The sequence below is a fragment of the Rhipicephalus microplus genome, chromosome 9, assembly GCF_043290135.1.
Source record: "Rhipicephalus microplus isolate Deutch F79 chromosome 9, USDA_Rmic, whole genome shotgun sequence".
NCBI classification, from domain to species: domain Eukaryota; kingdom Metazoa; phylum Arthropoda; class Arachnida; order Ixodida; family Ixodidae; genus Rhipicephalus; species Rhipicephalus microplus.
This window is the reverse complement of record NC_134708.1, coordinates 109,333,817-109,350,558: the sequence shown is the minus strand read 5'-3', so window position 1 is coordinate 109,350,558 and position 16,742 is coordinate 109,333,817. Positions and strand designations below refer to the sequence as shown.

The 16,742-nt window shown below is 45.6% G+C and overlaps 1 protein-coding gene across 1 annotated transcript in view; it reads right to left on the bottom strand.

Moving 5' to 3' along the window:
- Positions 1–15,107, bottom strand: part of LOC142772327 (uncharacterized) — a 65,089-nt gene extending 49,982 nt beyond the window's left edge. The window contains exons 1-2 of the mRNA XM_075874527.1: positions 14,947–15,107; positions 1,817–2,133 (exon numbers count right to left, since the gene is read on the bottom strand). Coding sequence (XP_075730642.1) covers positions 1,817–2,133; positions 14,947–15,107 — 478 coding nt within the window. The remainder of the gene's footprint in view (positions 1–1,816; positions 2,134–14,946) is intronic.
- Positions 15,108–16,742: the final 1,635 nt, after the last annotated feature.

Here is a 16,742-nt window from a genome sequence, read left to right as displayed (position 1 = left end):
TATCTAGGGACGAATTTTTCCTGAAGACAAAACAAAACCACATTTTCGCGCGTAGCCAATGTATACGCAACATTATAAACGACTTTGTCTGTTGTATTATCCTTGCCCAGCACAAGGAAAAGCCTGTGTTTTGACAAGAGTGTGAAAATTGGGCGCGTTGATAAGACATAGCTAATGACGTAGCCCGTTAAATGTGTGAGAACAGGACCATAGAAGGGGCAAAACGGAGCGCTTAAACAAAGCGCTCCCCTTTCTCTCTCTCCTTGTCCTATTCTCACATATTTTGGGCACTATTTCATTACCCTGTGCTTTGTTGTTGTACGCATGGCGCTGCAAGGAGCGAATACCAAATGTGTACTTGCCATGCTCACTCTTTCAGTGGCACAGAGAAATAAGGCTGCTGGGTTACAGAAAACTGTTTTGACAGCACACATGGCGACATCGACTAAAGCAGACGTGGGTGATCGCTTTTTCATTCGTGCGAACCTTCTGTGCTTACTTTGCTTACAAAAGAAAGCGTTCCTTTGACACCAATCATTCATCAAAAATTAGGCTGGGACACGGTGCTCCATGTTTCTGTTGAGGCCAAATATTTGTCATTGATATTGTGATCGAATCGGACGTTTTGTTTTTTTATGCGGGCGTAATCACTGATGACAAAGCGTCTTACGCGATATCTGCAGAGGTTATTTGTGCTGAGCTTGCAAGTACATTGTTCTCTCTACCACTTCCTAACAGTCCCATCTGCTGCACAGTAATTTTGTGAAATGAATCATCTGAAATGCGCACAGGCTTCTTGTGCACGTGATAGTAGTGCATGCGGCAAGACGGCAGAAAGACTTCTAGCTGTCATGTGAAAGCAATCAATGACGTGAAAGTAATTGATTTATTTTTATCTAAGGTTTAACGTTTCATAGCCACCATATGGTTACGAGACACGCCGTTGCGCAGGACTCCAGAAATTTCGACCACCAGGAGTTGTTTAATGGGCCCCCGAATCTGAGCACTCCAGGCTACAGCATTCTCGCCTCCGTCGAAGATGCAGCCCCCGTTACCGGGATTCAATCTCACGACCTGCGGGTCAGCAGCCTAGTACCTTAGCCCATAGGCCACTGCAGCGGGACGATGAGAAAATAGTCTGTGATGAGTGTCAAGAGCTCAAGAATGACTCAACGTGTGTTAAAGTTCGGAGGTGGAAAAAATCTGGCATGAAAACATCAAATATAAGTCTCAATTCATGGTTAGCTATGTTGTACAACGGCTACCATCCTAAAGTACAACAGTATTATATAGCCGCTCTTCGGCGCCGAAATTTTTAACGTCCGAATGATGTCACCATTACGTCATCAGCATTACGTCCCCATGCCCATTCAACGCAGTTTCAGTGCAGTCTCACAGCCGTATTTTATAGAATCTAAGCCAGCAAAGTGTGCTCATGGCGCTACTTTTTGAGGAAGTCACTGCTCTAGGAAGCAATATTCTTTCATTTATTCATTTCAGAAACTTGGTGAATGCTCCTATTCTGCGGCAGTGCTTCCCCACAAATTTGCGAAGCCACACAGCTAATGCCGTTTGTGTAGTGAAGAAGCGTTTATTGCGCAGAATGCAATAATCAGGCATGTGGCAAGAGATAGCTAAACAGCCACTCGGATTAATTATCGGGACGCTGTTTTGCTGTCTCTCATGAGAGGAGGGCCCGTGCAAGCGACATCAGTGAAACCGGCGATGCAGACTCGTGCCATGGAAGCACGACGAAGTTCGTTAACTTCCTCGCCAATATTTAATACCCTAGCAAAGGAAAAACAGCAGTGCATACCTGTGCAGTTGCAAGGCGCTGTCGTCTCGAATTCAATCTGTCTGCCTTGGTGCTGATCATCGGTCCGTGAAGCAGGGTGGGGTCGCAGTGCTGGCTCGCCCGACTCTTGACTCGAAGTTGATTCCGAAGCGCCAGACACTCGACGAAAAGCAGGGAGCCTTATGTGAGCGCCATCCGACGCTGCGGCGGCAGGCGCCACCGCCGAGGTACCGGCACCACGGGTAACATTCGAGGAGCCTTCGTGGGTGGGGTGTTCCACTGAATCCCCGACTCGTGACTCTTCGGAAGGGAAGTGCTCTGAGCCGTCGTCCATGAAGCTGTTCGTGATTGTTGAAAAAGGCATAGGATGTCACTATTTGAGAAAAACACTGAGACGCTTCATCAGGCAGGAACTGTGACCACCAGCGTTAAGGGCATCAACCCGAGTCATGCGTGATTTCATCTTGGCGTTACAGCACAGCAGAATTTGCAACGTTATAATGACGTAATCATTACGTCATCACATGACGTCATCGCCTAACTATAGGTGACCTTATCCAGGAAACACTGCAAAACCACGTTTCGTGCAGAAAGCTATCTCAATGTGTGAGGGGATGAATTAGGAAAAGTCGCTGAGATGAAAAAAGAAAGCATAAGGAACCATGCGAGCGGTTATATTACTTTGCAGCGTCATATCATCGCCATTTGTCATCGTAATAACGAGGAACTGGTTTTAAATGCAAACATTCGGTACTTCAATATACAAACACGGAGAAGAAGAACAGAAATTGAGGAAAGGTACGGGAGGCGTTTACTGAATTGAGAAAGTACAATCATATCTTTGCCTGCCTCTCCAGCCCAGCTTCACGCTATCTCCATATGCGAAAGTTTTCAACTTCCCCTGAAAGAATGCGCTGTGAGTGAATGCTGATGATGTGAATCACTCCGAGGCTTATGGGGCTTCTGTAAAAGCTTTATTGAGGTAGGTGCGTCATGCGGTATTGCATTCGTTAAGAAAACAACCATGACCAATGCGAATATTGCATAACAGTGGACATGTGTTGCTTGGTCATTCGCTGGTAATAACTCAGAGCTCACAGGCCTGAAAGCCAATATTCAATCTCCTACATCCAAGTTCAGACAGTGCGGAGCTCAGGATATGCTGTGAGGAAGGCCAAGCCCGGTTGAACAACTGTACCATAAATTTCAAAACTTTTTGAACTGTGAGAACTATTTGACACCTTTTAGAAACGAAATGTGTGCGTTGGACCACACAATCATGAGGTGATCTTGAAGAGAGAAACACGTGCCATTTTCTCATCGTCTTTTCTACACTTCGGGGTCGCCTCAGTCCTCACGTTCAGTAGTTAGGGACTGTTACAAGAACGAAGATGAGGCGCTTCTCTGCATACGAATATACGGCATTGGGCTTATTCTTGAAGACCTAAAGTAGAAAAGTGTTAAAGCAAGATTGAAAATAAACATGAAAAGGAAGATATTTAGGAAGCCAAGAGAAAAAAAATGAGCGTTTGTGAGGCGTAAACAGTGGCGACGATGAGTATAAAACATGTATTCAAAAATCAGAATCAGAAAGGTCTTTATTTTCCAACAACATTTTAGGGAGTCCGTCAGGCAAAAAACTGCATCATGCAGCTTGAGTATGCCTGAAGGTGCTCAGTTGGCCGCAGTAAGATCAAAAATAGCATTGATACTTGTTTTTCGTAAATATCCAAAAAATCCACAATTTTATTGAAATTGAAAGAAAGGAACATATGGAATAACAATTACAAACATAATATTTATAAAAACACAAATCTTATGCATTTATAAAGAGGACATGTCTTAACGCATTGCTATTGAAAAAGTAAAAAGTGAAAATTAGTTCTGATTTTAGGAGGGCGTAAGCGAAAAATTACGTCTTCATCCGGTGCAACTATAGGTAATTTCCAAAAATGTGTAGTGTTGTTTTCTAATGTTCAATTTGGGGCCCTGAAATTGAGGCTGTAGTTCTTGCAAAGTTTATTTTTGAAGTATATTTATCATAAATATTATTATTGACTTTCTGAAAGTGAAACAATGTCTCGCGTTCGCAAAAAAAAATATATGCCTGATTCATCTGTCATATAAATCAGTGAGCTACGAAAGTGAATCCTTTCTTAACAGAAGCTGATGAGAGAGTATTCTGCATTGTTACCCCACAACAGAAAAGTAATGAACGCTGAAGCATCAAATTGTAATGTCAAGCGAAGAACAGCAAACCGTTCGAAACTCCTCGCTCACTCCTCGGGCAGAAAAGCAGCACAAAGAGGACATAGACAGGATAAGCATGAACTAACCAATGTAAAAGAACGACATTTAAAGCATGTTGCCCAAACTCAAAGGAGGACGCACGAAAGAGCGCACAAGTATACACAAGACGAGCCTGAACTGGCAATAGTATCTGGGGTTTAACGTTCCTGAACCACAATATGATGGTGAGAGACGCCATTTTGGAGAGCTCTGGATATTTCGACCAATCTGGCTTCTTTAACCTGCACCTAAATCTATCGTACACGGGGATTGGCCACTAACTTCCATAGTAACTTCTTCGGGCTTGAGCAGCGCACTTCTGGCAAAGTGGTTGCTGCAGCGGGCAAAGTCATCTTCGTGTTCTCTGGAAATTCAGTGCCAGCACAAGACGTACAAACCACCGCGATCACGAGATAGGCGCGCGTGCGCTACGCGATGCGCGGAGCTATGATTTTAAAGCGCACTTTCGCGCCCATCATGCCATCTCGCCGATCATAACCGAACTATGGTCATATCGCTGGTCTAGAATTACCACCGACAGTAAATCAATATAGGTAAATAGCTCGCCAATAGTAGTCTGAAGATCGGAAGATTCACGGCCGAGTCAATTGACAATGTAGTTATGTAACGGTACGACTACGCCTTAATGACCTCACAAACCTCGATAATCGGTGACATCATGGTGACGTCATAAGACACAATGCTATCATCATGTGACATGAGACTTTTCGCGGAGGAGGTTACACGTGCTTACAGTTCATGGATAGTGCCGCGCAGGGCGTTATAGAATCATGCCGACGCGCCCATCACACCTGGTTTCAAGTGCAAACATTTGGTACTTCGATGTACAAACACGAAGAAAAAAAACAAAAATTTAGAAAAGGTCCGGGAGGCACTTGCTGAATTCTGAAAGTACATTCATATCTTTGCCTGCATCTCCAGTCCAGCTGCACACCCGCTTCATATGCGCGCGGGTTTTCAAATTCTGTTGAAGGAATGCCTTAGAGTGAATACTGCTGATGTGATTCGCTCCGAAGCTTACGGAGCTTCTGTAAAAGCCTTATTGAGGTAGCCACGTCATACGGTATTGCATGCGTTAAGAAAACAACCGAGACCAACGTGAATATTGTACAACAACGGACATGTGTGGCTCTGTCATTCCAGGGTGATTGATATGTGGGGTTTAACGTCCCAAAACTACTATATGATTATGAGAGATGCCGTAGTGGAGGGCTCCGGAAATTTAGACCACCTGGGGTTCTTTAACGTGCACTCAAATCTGAGCACACGGGCCTACAACATTTCCGCCTCCTGTCATTCCAGGGTAATAACTCAAAACTCAAAGACCCGAAAGCCGATATTCAATCTGTTACATCAAAATGCAGACAATGTTGGGCTCAGGATATGCTGTGAAGAAGGCCTAGCCTGATTGAACAACTTTACCATAAATTTCAGAATTTTCTGAACAATTAGAAGTATTTCACATGTCTTAGAAGCGAAGTCCTAATAGTTCTAGTAATACGAGCACGCCAAGGCAGATGAATTTTTCTGCGTGCTAACAGAAACTGGTATCCAGTTTATAATGGTCAATGAAGTTTACAGCGATTCAATTTAGATGAATCGAGAAATCTATCGTTATAAATCTCATAGCTATGAAGTGTGCTTGTCAATAAGACTCAATTCGTGGATTGTGTGAATGAAAGCTTACCCGTACCCTTGAACAACTGCAGATGGTTCTTTGTGTAGAAGGCACATGTCCACTACTAGTAATTAACCAAAAACCGGGTATCAAATCACAAATAAAAATTATCAAGGTAAAAATTTACCATTCCGTCAATAAAATTGGTTATGTATTCGAATTATAAAAGTGAAGAATACCAAATATTGACAAACTTTTTGTACTATCCAACACCGAACACAGGAGGCACGTCTTCATTACTTAATATTCGGCGGGTGCAACTAATTTCAAAAATGCACAAGAAATTGTTAAAATTACGCATTATGCGTGTACGCTGTGGTCGGTTTTATGCAAGAGTGCACCGAGAAGATAATTATTTCACCTTTTAAAACGAGCTTTCCTATGTCTCCGTCTTTACGAAGAGCCAGCCACGGCGCATGTTTTTATGTATGGCCTAACATGTGAGTTAAATCAACCTTTTCGTAAACGACGAAGTTATGCGCCTCTCTCTAGCACGAGCAATGGCTCAGTACTATCAGTCCTTCCTGAAGTGGCCATAATTACTGCAATACCATTCAGAAAAATTTCGCTTCGTGCAGATGCTATGGAAACAACAACGCCTTTACAGAATTTAGTCATTTAAATTTTTCTTGACCAATTCAGTGGTGTACTGCTAAAAATTTAAAGACTTAATATTTTAATTACGATGACGTGTCCCCCCGTTAAACTTATATTCATGCAGGACTGGTCTGGCGATATCACCTTTACGCAACTTTTTTTTCAGAAACAGAAACAATAGACCACTGTTTTGCTCATTGCTAAGAAAAATACTTTTTTACCCAATTCGCTAACCTAGGCCCGAACTCCACAATTGAGAACATACTTTTTCTCGGTGCTTCGGATCTGGGTTTCAGCCACAAGAACAATTTTTATGACGTTTGTGCTTATCTTTGCTGAACTGGACTAATGAGGCTTTAGGTGCCTACTGGCTTAAGTATTATTACTGCAACAGTAATTTGGTATAAAAGTATCTTTTTCCTTTATTCACGTTAAAAACTGTCCAAGATAACGGTGATACTGGCTGATCTGAACGGTGGAAATAACAATAATTGCCCTCTTTCTGTTTTTGCTTCTTCTTTTGGGTATCGATAATATATACAGAAAATGAGTCACCAATTTACATAATCACTTTTTTGGGTCACCCAAGTGTGTTCATCTAAAACGGCGCTCCGCAGAACTTCACGAAGCCTCAACGAGAGGGCCCTGGTGTAGAGGCAAGCCCTTTACGTTCCCTCATGGGCCCAACTACTTGAGTTTGTTGGTCTCTGCAATGAAAGGCATTCCCCATCCTCCTTGTCAAGTCACTGTTAGTATGCGCCGTGTTTGAGTCATCATCATAGTATTCATCATCACCACGGGCACTAAATAAATGAAACAAAGGTGTGGCAGGCCGAACGCTTTTTGCACTGGTGAAAGCACACGAAATTAAAAAAAAAACGTTCAGTGCTAATGACAAAGTGGGGCTCGACCCCAGTCCCGCTGGGTGCCAGCCCTGTATACTACCACTGAGCCAGTCCGTCGCTTCGGGCTTGTTTGCAAACTTGCCCTAGGCAGACTCGATGTCGGGAAAGCATGTGCGGTAATATGGCTTATAAAGCGTTTTAAAAAAGCGAAAGAACAACCAGTCGTCGCACGTTGCGAATAGCGTAATGTGTGGGATGTCCAATGCCCCAATTTATTACAAAAATCTTGTTCTTGTTCCCCTATTAACTGTGGCGCATACCCACTTCAGCCATAATTCCTCATCGTCTTTGTCAACCACTGGATAAACGATTGGCACAGATTTCCTTGCAAGTGTTTAGCGGATACCGTGCTTCTCAGAAGAATGACAAAAAAATAGCATAGCGAATGCCCGCCCACTACCAAAAAAAATTATTAATAATGTCGTAGTGGGTATCAAGCAAGTGTGCTTGCAGTATTAATACAACGAGTGTTTGTGGCCAATCCCCATTGTGAGTATGAGCCAAAATCTTCTAGGCGATATGACAAGACAAGAGTGTTTAGAAAAGGCTCTGAAAGGCCGCTCTTCTGGCTTTCGTTGTGACTTTGTTGCGCCTTACGCGCCGGCCTGGCGCTTTCTTCATACCTGGATCACCCTGATCACCCACATTAAACTGGGCCGGCGGCCCCATTCCTCGCAAAACCGCAACTTGCCTTCGAAGTCGCTCCCGATAACTACACTGCAAGCTCTGCCTTCCGTGCTGCGCCAGCTGTGACCCACGTCTCTGTTATCTTCCCGAAGTCGTAACCGAAACGGCGCCTCCGGGGAGGCACTTTGTGCACACACGGGCCCCTCCCGACGTACACCGATGGTAGCTTGACTGTAGGTCTTTCAAAAGAATGGTTCTTTTGCTGCAATGCAGTTGAACCAACGCCACGTCACCGAAGCATGTGTGACTAAACCATTGAACCATTAACACAGATGTCCCGTGCGCTGCCCGCTGACTCATCTGCGCCAGGGTTCGGCTCGGTGAAGTTAACTGACGTACTACTAAAAGTCATCTTGTATAACTTTTTTCCGTGTTTTGATGACCTAAAATGTGCAGATTTCCTCAATTTCGGTTTCACGCTTTATCTTCTCTAATGTCTAATTATTTTCTCTAGTGATCACCGTTAATGCAATTGAATTTTGTATACTGAAGACAATAATTCGAATGACACATTGTGTTTCATTTTGTTATAAAATGACAAATTACGCATGCCTTTATTCTCGAAATAATCTGTTCGCTGCAGCCAACTCTGTGAACAAAGCAGGAACCTCTGTGAGGCCTCGGTGCCTTTCTCTTCTGCTAAATTTCAGTAATGTTGCAAAAACATAAACGCTTGCTTCTTCGCCTTCAAAAAATTGGTACTTTCCCCCCAGTTAGCTGACTTTGTACTGCTGCCACGTTTTTTTTTCTGTGCTCCCGTGATGACTCTAGACGCTTCGCAATTGATTCCCGGATTAGCTTATTGCACCAACTTTTTGAATTCTTCTTTTCTGTTGACCAAATACTTTTGCCATATTTTCCTATCTTCTTCGTAAGAAGTGACAGCTCGCTATACTCCCACTCCTTTCCCGGTCGTTTCCGTACTTTTACCTCGACTCTTGGGGCTATGTTTATTAGTTATTTGGCCTTCGAAGATGAACTGCCAGACTTTGATTTACCTATTATATTTTATATTTATTTTATGCGTTTATAATAGCTACCTAGGCTTTTAATCCATTCTCATTTATCTCAGTTTGGCATATATTTATTCAGCAATCACAATCGTCAATACTCCATTGCTTGGTCCCAACTTCTCACGTGATCTACCCATCACATGTAGGCCCCATGTCAACTACCTAAAGACTGTTTTTCGCGGAGATATATTAAATAACTTAACGTTTTTTTTATTTCTTTATTCCTTATTCAAGAGTTACCCCGCATCGCCCTTGGGCATTCAGCAGGGGGATTTACAACAGAAACACAAATAGCCCTTCATTTACACATAATACTTGTTCTTCAGAGAGCTTGTTCCATTCGGCCACGACACTTCGGAAAAAAAATTCGCAAACATGCATGTCCTGGACCGGTATTCACGGATTTAGTGTTTGTGATTATTACGCATAGAAACAAAAAACGGTGTCTAATACCCCTGACATACAGTAAATATAATGTCATTTACAGCGAATGTCATTCGTTTGTAATGTGATTCGCTTGCAGTTGCACCGTGAAACTTATTTCATTTGATGAAAATGACATTTTCTTTCGTATGAGTTCCCAAAACAGTCGCATTCGATTTCGGACCGAATGAGTAGTCTCGACAACAGTGACTTTTGCCGAGATGACTGTTGACTTATGTATACGTAACTTTTATTATTATTTATTTTGGTAGTACGCGTTGAGCGTTGAGTCCGCGACGTGTTTATTAAAAAAACGAACACAGTTCAAGCGCTCCGCGATTTGAATCGGGGCTATCACGAGCACGAACCACGGTCCTTTTCCTCGTCTTTTGCAGGCACTGCTAATTGCACCCTATCCATTCTACAAATTACTCCCCCGCGGAAAAGGAGCCGTCCTGGCGACCCAAAGCCCTGGTACGACTAGTGGGTCATAGTGCGGCTTCAGTCGGTCGACGTGAACAGTCTCACGGCCGCTACGGCGGCGGTCTATGGATGACTGTACGGGCTCGACAATATAGTTTAGCGGTGATGCTTGACGCAGGATGCGGTAGGGGCCTTCATACTTAGGCAGCAGCTTTGAAGAAAGGCCTGAAGCTGAGGAGGCAACGCGAAGCCACACCAATGTTCCAGGCGAATATGACTGGGGATGCAGGTTGGCGTCACGGCGGTCCTATTGGTGTGCTTGGTCTTGTGTAGTTAACGAACGTGCTAGCTGCCTGCATTCTTCCACATAGGTGGCGACTTTTGAGAGAGTTGCAGACTCTGAAGTATCCGGGCGATAACACAGAATGGTATCCATAAATGAGGAGGGTTAACGGCCCTATAGAAGAAAGAAGGGAGAAAATCCAGTCGTGGACTGAGTGACGCTGTTGTACGCATAGGTGACAAATGACAGTATGTGGTCCCAGTTGGTGTGGTCAGCAGATACATACATGGACAGCATGTCGCCTAATGTGCGGTTGAAGCGTTCAGTCATGCCTTTGGTTTGGGGATGGTACACAGTGGTCGTTCGATGAACAACATTGCATTCACGCAGGAGGTCTTGTACGGCTGCTGAGAGGAACGTGCGTCCGTGGTTGCTGGGTAACTCGCGAGGAGCGCCATGGCGAAGAACAAGTTCATGAAGAATAAATAAGCCGACTTCAAAGTGATGTTACCTCTGTCAGCGCGGCAGCCTCAGCATACCGTGTCAAATGATCAATAGCGACAACCACCCAGCGATTCCCGTCATGTGTGTATGAAATTGGGCCGTATAAGTCAATTCCGATGCGATTGAACGGTCGGCATGGGCAGGGAAACGGCTGAAGCAGTCCAGTGACGGCATGCAGTGAACTCTTCTGGCGTTGACATTTTGAGCATGAACGCATGTATTGGTGGACAAATCGGTACATTCCACGCCAGTAGTACCGCAGCTGGAGGCGTGCATACGTCTTTATAAACGTCTTTATACGGCCGTGGTATTACACCAGCGTGGCCGCATTGGGGGTCCGCATGGAACAAGGCGCAAATATCAGCACGTATATGGCGAGGAATCACCAACAACCGCTTGCGACCTTTACTGAGGTAATTGCGGTGGTAAAGTTGCCCATCGCGCATGGTGAAATGGCGAGCTGCGCGCCACAGCAGGCGACTGGCAGTACTCGGTGATGGCTTCGATAGGAACTCCATTAAAGACACTCTTCAAAGGTCTTGACGCTGCTCGGATGGCATGTCAGCGTGTGTGAAGGATGCATAATTGTAGGTAGAAACAGGCGCATTTGCACCGTCATGGGGAAGCGGAGATCGAGAAAGAGCGTCGGCGTCTGAATGTCTGCGCCCTGACATGTAGACGACGCGGATGTCGTAGTCTTGGAGTCGTAATCTCCAACGGGCTAGGCGACCTGCTGGGTCTTTTAGAGACGACAACCAGCAGAGGGCGTGATGGTCAGTCACGACATCAAATGTCTGACCGTATATGTAAGGTCTAAATTTAGCGATTGCCCAAACGATAGCTAGATATTCTTTCTCCGTGACCAAATAATTTTCTTCAGCTCTGGTCAGAGAGCGACTCACGTAAGAAATGATGTACTCATTGAAGCCAGACTTTCGCTGCGCAAGGATAGCGGTAAGGCCGTCTCCACTAGCGTCCGTGTGGATTTAGGTAGGGGAGTCTGGGTTGAAGGGACGGAGAATCGGTGGCGATGTCAGAATATGACGTAATTTCGCAAATTCGTTGTCACAGGTGGACAACCATGCCGAGATACCTTGGCTGTCAGCAAGTAGACGTGTTAAAGGGATCATTATGGATGCGAAGTTGCGAATCAATTGTTGAAAATAAGAGCATAGCCCTATAAAGCTCCGGAGTTCTTTGAGTGTCGACGGCTTAGGAAACTCAGTGACGGTGTGGAGCTTCTCTGGGTCTGGTAGAACGCCATCCTTGCTAACAAGGTGCCCTAAGATTGCGAGCTTCCGTGCGGCGAAGTGACATTTCTTCAATTTTAGTTGTAGTGCAGCCTGTTTGAGGCATTCCAGGACGCTTGCGAAGCGCTGGAGATGGGTATCGAAGTCTTTTGAAAAAAATTCCGCCATATCCACGAAGTGAATGATGATGAGTGGGCGAAGCTCCGGAGGTAAACCTGGTAAACCATGAATCCTCTGTACATTTTGCCCACTCGATTTTATTACATCGCTCCCCCTAGTGTACGTCGCCGCACTAAATCGAACGATTGCCTTCAACCAATGACACGCGCCATATGTGACATCATTCCTATTTTATAAGATCTCACGTCTTTCATCAACTACAAGTACCGCTTTCTAGTTTATAACATCTTGCATCTTTTCATCATCAGCTACAAGTACCACCATCTAGTAAACACAACAAGAACTAAACGAGAGGTGGCTACATACAGGAGACGGTACCGCCATCTAGTGAACACTGCAAGAACTAAACTAGAGGTGGCTACATACAGGCTACAGGGGACGCACAGCCCACGCCCTAAGGAGCTTCGCCCCTAAAAACCACGACGTCGTCCACATACGAAAGGCACGTATGCCACTTGAGGCCTCGAAATATGTTGTCCATAAGGCGTTCCAATGTGGCCGGAACATTGCAAAGGCCGAACGGCATCATGTTGAACTCCTACGAGCCGTCAGCAGCTACGAACGCAGTTTTCGGTTGGTCGGCTTTATCCATAGGTACCTGCCAGTACCCCGACCAAAGATCCAGCGAAGAGAAGATCTCCGCTCCTTGCAAACAGTCGAACGCGTCATCAATTCTGGGGAGCGGATAGATATCTTTGCGCGTGATCTTGTTAAGGCGCCTATAATGAACACAGAAACGGATGCTACCGTCCTTCTTTTTCACGAGCACCACCGGGGATGTCCAGGGACTTTGGGACGGCTGTATGACTCCCCGACTAAGCATGTTCGTCACCTGGTCTTCAATAATTCGACGTTCAGCTTGACAGACGCGGTGTGGGCACTGGCGCAGGGGTGCCTGGCTGCCGGTGTCTAATGATGAGTGATCGAAGTTGTTCTGCTCAAAATGGGTTGCTTATAATCGAAAGACATCCGAAGCGGCCGAGAAGCGTCAAGAGTTGCGTCGGCTGAACGCTAGGAAGGTCCGAAGCAATGGATAGAAGGAGGGCATCTGGGGTAGATGTGTTGGCCGTGATATCGAGGTTAACGCTCGCGACATGGAGGCTTGCTGTGGGACCAGGTAGTGAGTGAGGGCAGACTGAATCGATGTCCACAAGTTGTCCTATACATTCTCCGTGGAACATAGTGGTTGGGATCGAAAGCAGGTTCGTGACATAAATGGTTGCGGAGGAGTTTTCGATCGTGATAAGAGCAAATGGGAGAACAAAGTGCTTACGAGAAGTGAATTTCGCTGACGGCGTAAACAAGGCGGTAGAGAAAGCATAGTCGCAGGAGATTGGCACAATAGCAGACGACATAGGTGGGATGTCCGTGTCCTCAGCGATGACGACCCGAGAAAAAGATGACTTGGCAGGAGCGATGTCCGAGATTGCTGATAATTCAAGCTCGGCACGGGCACAATCGACAACGGCATGATTCATGGAAAGAAAGTCCCAGCCGAATATAACGTCATGCGAGCAGTGCGGCACGACGACGAATTCGACCACATACAAAACGTCCTGAATGAGTAGATGAGCTGTGCACGCGACGGAAGGTTGTATGTGATGTGCGGTCGCCGTACGGAGAGAAACACCAGAAAGTGGAGTCGTAATCTTTTTCAACTTGCGGCACATTGCTTCACTCAAAACGGACACAGCTGCTCCAGTATCGACTAAGGCGGACACGGCAACACCTTCAATGAATATTGGGGTTTTGTTTGTAGTTTAGGAACGAGGCCTTGCAGATTTCGACTGTGGCGCTGTTCTCGCTTCGGGAACTGCGGTGGTCAGTTTTCCGTGTGGACCAGCGCGGTGCGTCGAAGCAGTGGCGATAGCGAGCGCCGGCGCGGGGAGGGTGATTAAGACGAGTGGGAGGTGCGGAGGTTCGATGATGAGGTGTTGAAAGAGCGTGGGAGGGCATTGGGTGTTGTGGCTCTGTATGGTCGTAGCTGTAATTGGCTTCAACGGCAGTTGTACGAGGAACGCGGTGGTGGCAGAAACACTCGACATGCCCGGGTAGACCACAGTAATAGTATATTGGTCGGTTGTCCAGTGTGCGCCAAAGATTATTGGAAGGGCAGGACATTGATAAAGTGGAATGTGCGGGCTTGGTGGCGCCCGCGGTGCGTAGAAGACATGAGGGCGTTGAGGAGGGCCGGTGATGTATGGCACTGCATGTGAAGGCCATCTCACGACGTCGGTATAGGTGAACGGCGCTGATACAGGCGGTAGTTGGTGCGTAGGTGGAAGAGCTTCGGATACTTGCTCCTCAATGGTTTGGCACAGTGACGAGGGGAGTCCATGACTATTACTAGTGAGAAAGGGAGCAATAGACAATTGGCGGGCAACCTCCTCGTGGATGAACTGTTGTATTTGGTGCGTCAATACTACCGGATCTGGAGAGATCACGCCACCTGTCAATGCTGACGTGCTGGTCGTGTCGAAACTGTGACGTCGCGTGGAAATGCACTGCTTTCGCAACTCGTCGTAGCTCTGGCAGTGCAGAATGATGTCTGTGACGGTTCGAGGAGTTTTCGCCACAAGCATGTGGAACGCATCGTCCTCGATGCCCTTGATGATATGCTTGACTTTGTCGGCTTTGGACATGGCCGGATTGAAGTGCCAGCAGAGGCCTACGACGTCCTCAATGTAAGACGTGAAGCTTTCTCCTGCCAAAAGGGCACGATCACGCAAACGCTGCTCCGCGCAGAGCTTGCGCACTACCGGTCGGCCGAATGCGTCTGCGAAGGTCGTTTTCAAAGAGGCCCAGGTGGTAATCTCAGCCTCACGGTTGTTCAACCAAAGCTTTGCGCCACCCGTCAGGTAGACGTGGACGCGACCGAGTTAGTCGTTATCGTCCCACCAGTTGTTGACACTCACTTTTTCAAACAAAGCGAGCCAGTCCTCGACGTCCTGTTCATCAGTGCCGTTGAACAGGACTGAGTCGCGCTCTCTCGGAATACCGGGGCAGCGGAGATCGGGGGGTGTGGCAGCATTCGGCTGTGCTGCAACGTCGTCAGGCATGATGGACGGCGGAGGTAGAGTCCGGTTACGGAGTCCCAGAGTGAAAAAGAGAACCAGCACTCTCCACCACTTGGTGGTACGCGTTGAGCGTTGAGTTCACGACGCGTCTATTGAAAAGACGAACACACTGCAGTTCAAGCGCTCAGCGATTCGAATCGGAGCTATCACGAGCACGTACCACGGTCCTCTTCCTCGTCTTTTGCAGGCACTGCTAAATGCACCCTATTCATTCTACAATTTATTTATTTATTTATGCCATTCCCACAGCGTCATATGGCATTAGAGTGGGGGGGGGGACCAAAGAAAATTCAAAGCACACTGTTGGTAACAATCACTAGCAGCGTCAGGAAAACAAATACATATACAAGGAGATCACGAGTGTACACTAATGTGTACCATAGTGAATCATTGTGCAAAAATAAGAAAACCAGATTGCAAGTAAGCAAGAATACATTAATTAATTTAACAATGAAGTGTACTATAGTGATAAAAGCATAATTACATGAACAAGAATGCACAATAAAGGAAGATACAATTAAAAGCATATAGCAGTCATCACTAGCAGTAACATGAGTGAACAGCAACTCTAATAGAAGAAGAATTATTTAGCAGTGAAAAAAAATATGCTATTAGACAATATAGTTGCGACAGACTTGTCTAATTGTCTGATTGATTCCAGTCCCGTATGGTTCTAGGAAAAAAAGACTTGCTAAAGAAATGTTTTTTGCAGGGTAATTCCATAACCTAATTCTTATGGTTAACCCTATGGGAATATTAATTAGGTGTCTTTGTGTAAACATGCCTATCAATGCCAACTTTTGAATGAAAGGTGTTGTGGAAAAACTTCAAGCGAAGTCTGCGTCTTCGACAATCTAGTGTATCCCATTGCAATAATTCTTTCGCGAGTGTAGGACTCAACTCTCTGTCATAACGTCCGCAAACAATCGAGTGGCCAAGTTCTGCACCCTTTCAAGTTTTTCTGTGTCACATACTGTTGATGGGTCCCAAACGACAAACGCATAGTCAAGAACGAAACGCACATATGTTTTAGAAAGCAATTACTTAGTCGACATATTAAAGTTCTTCGCGTTACGGCGAAGGAACCCAAGAGCTTTTTCCCAGCCTTGCCTGTTAGATAGTCAACATGTCGCTGTCAATTTAGGTTAGACGATAGGTACACTCTTAAGTATTTGTATTCATTAACCTTACTTATAATGACATTGTTAATCGTGTACGATGTCTGAGACTGTTTTTCTTATGAGTAGACTCCATGTAAACTGTCTTATTTAAGTTCAACTGCATGTGCCATAATGTACACCAATCACTGATTTTGGTCAAGTCTTTGTGAATAAACGCTTCGTCCCGCGAATCAGTAATTTCCCTATACAAAACACAGTCGTCTGCGAAGAACCGTATGTGGGATTTTACGTCCTCAGTTATGTCGTTGACGTAAATTAGAAATAAAAGTGGTCCCAGTACCGACCCTTGGGGGACGCCCGATGCTGCCTGCGGTGCGCACGAACTGGTACCATTCACGATTAGTCTGCTGGCGTAATGTCGAATAATCAGCGACCCATGCGACAACCTGTAAATCAATGCCATACATAGTAATTTCTCAAGAAGTAAACGGTTTGG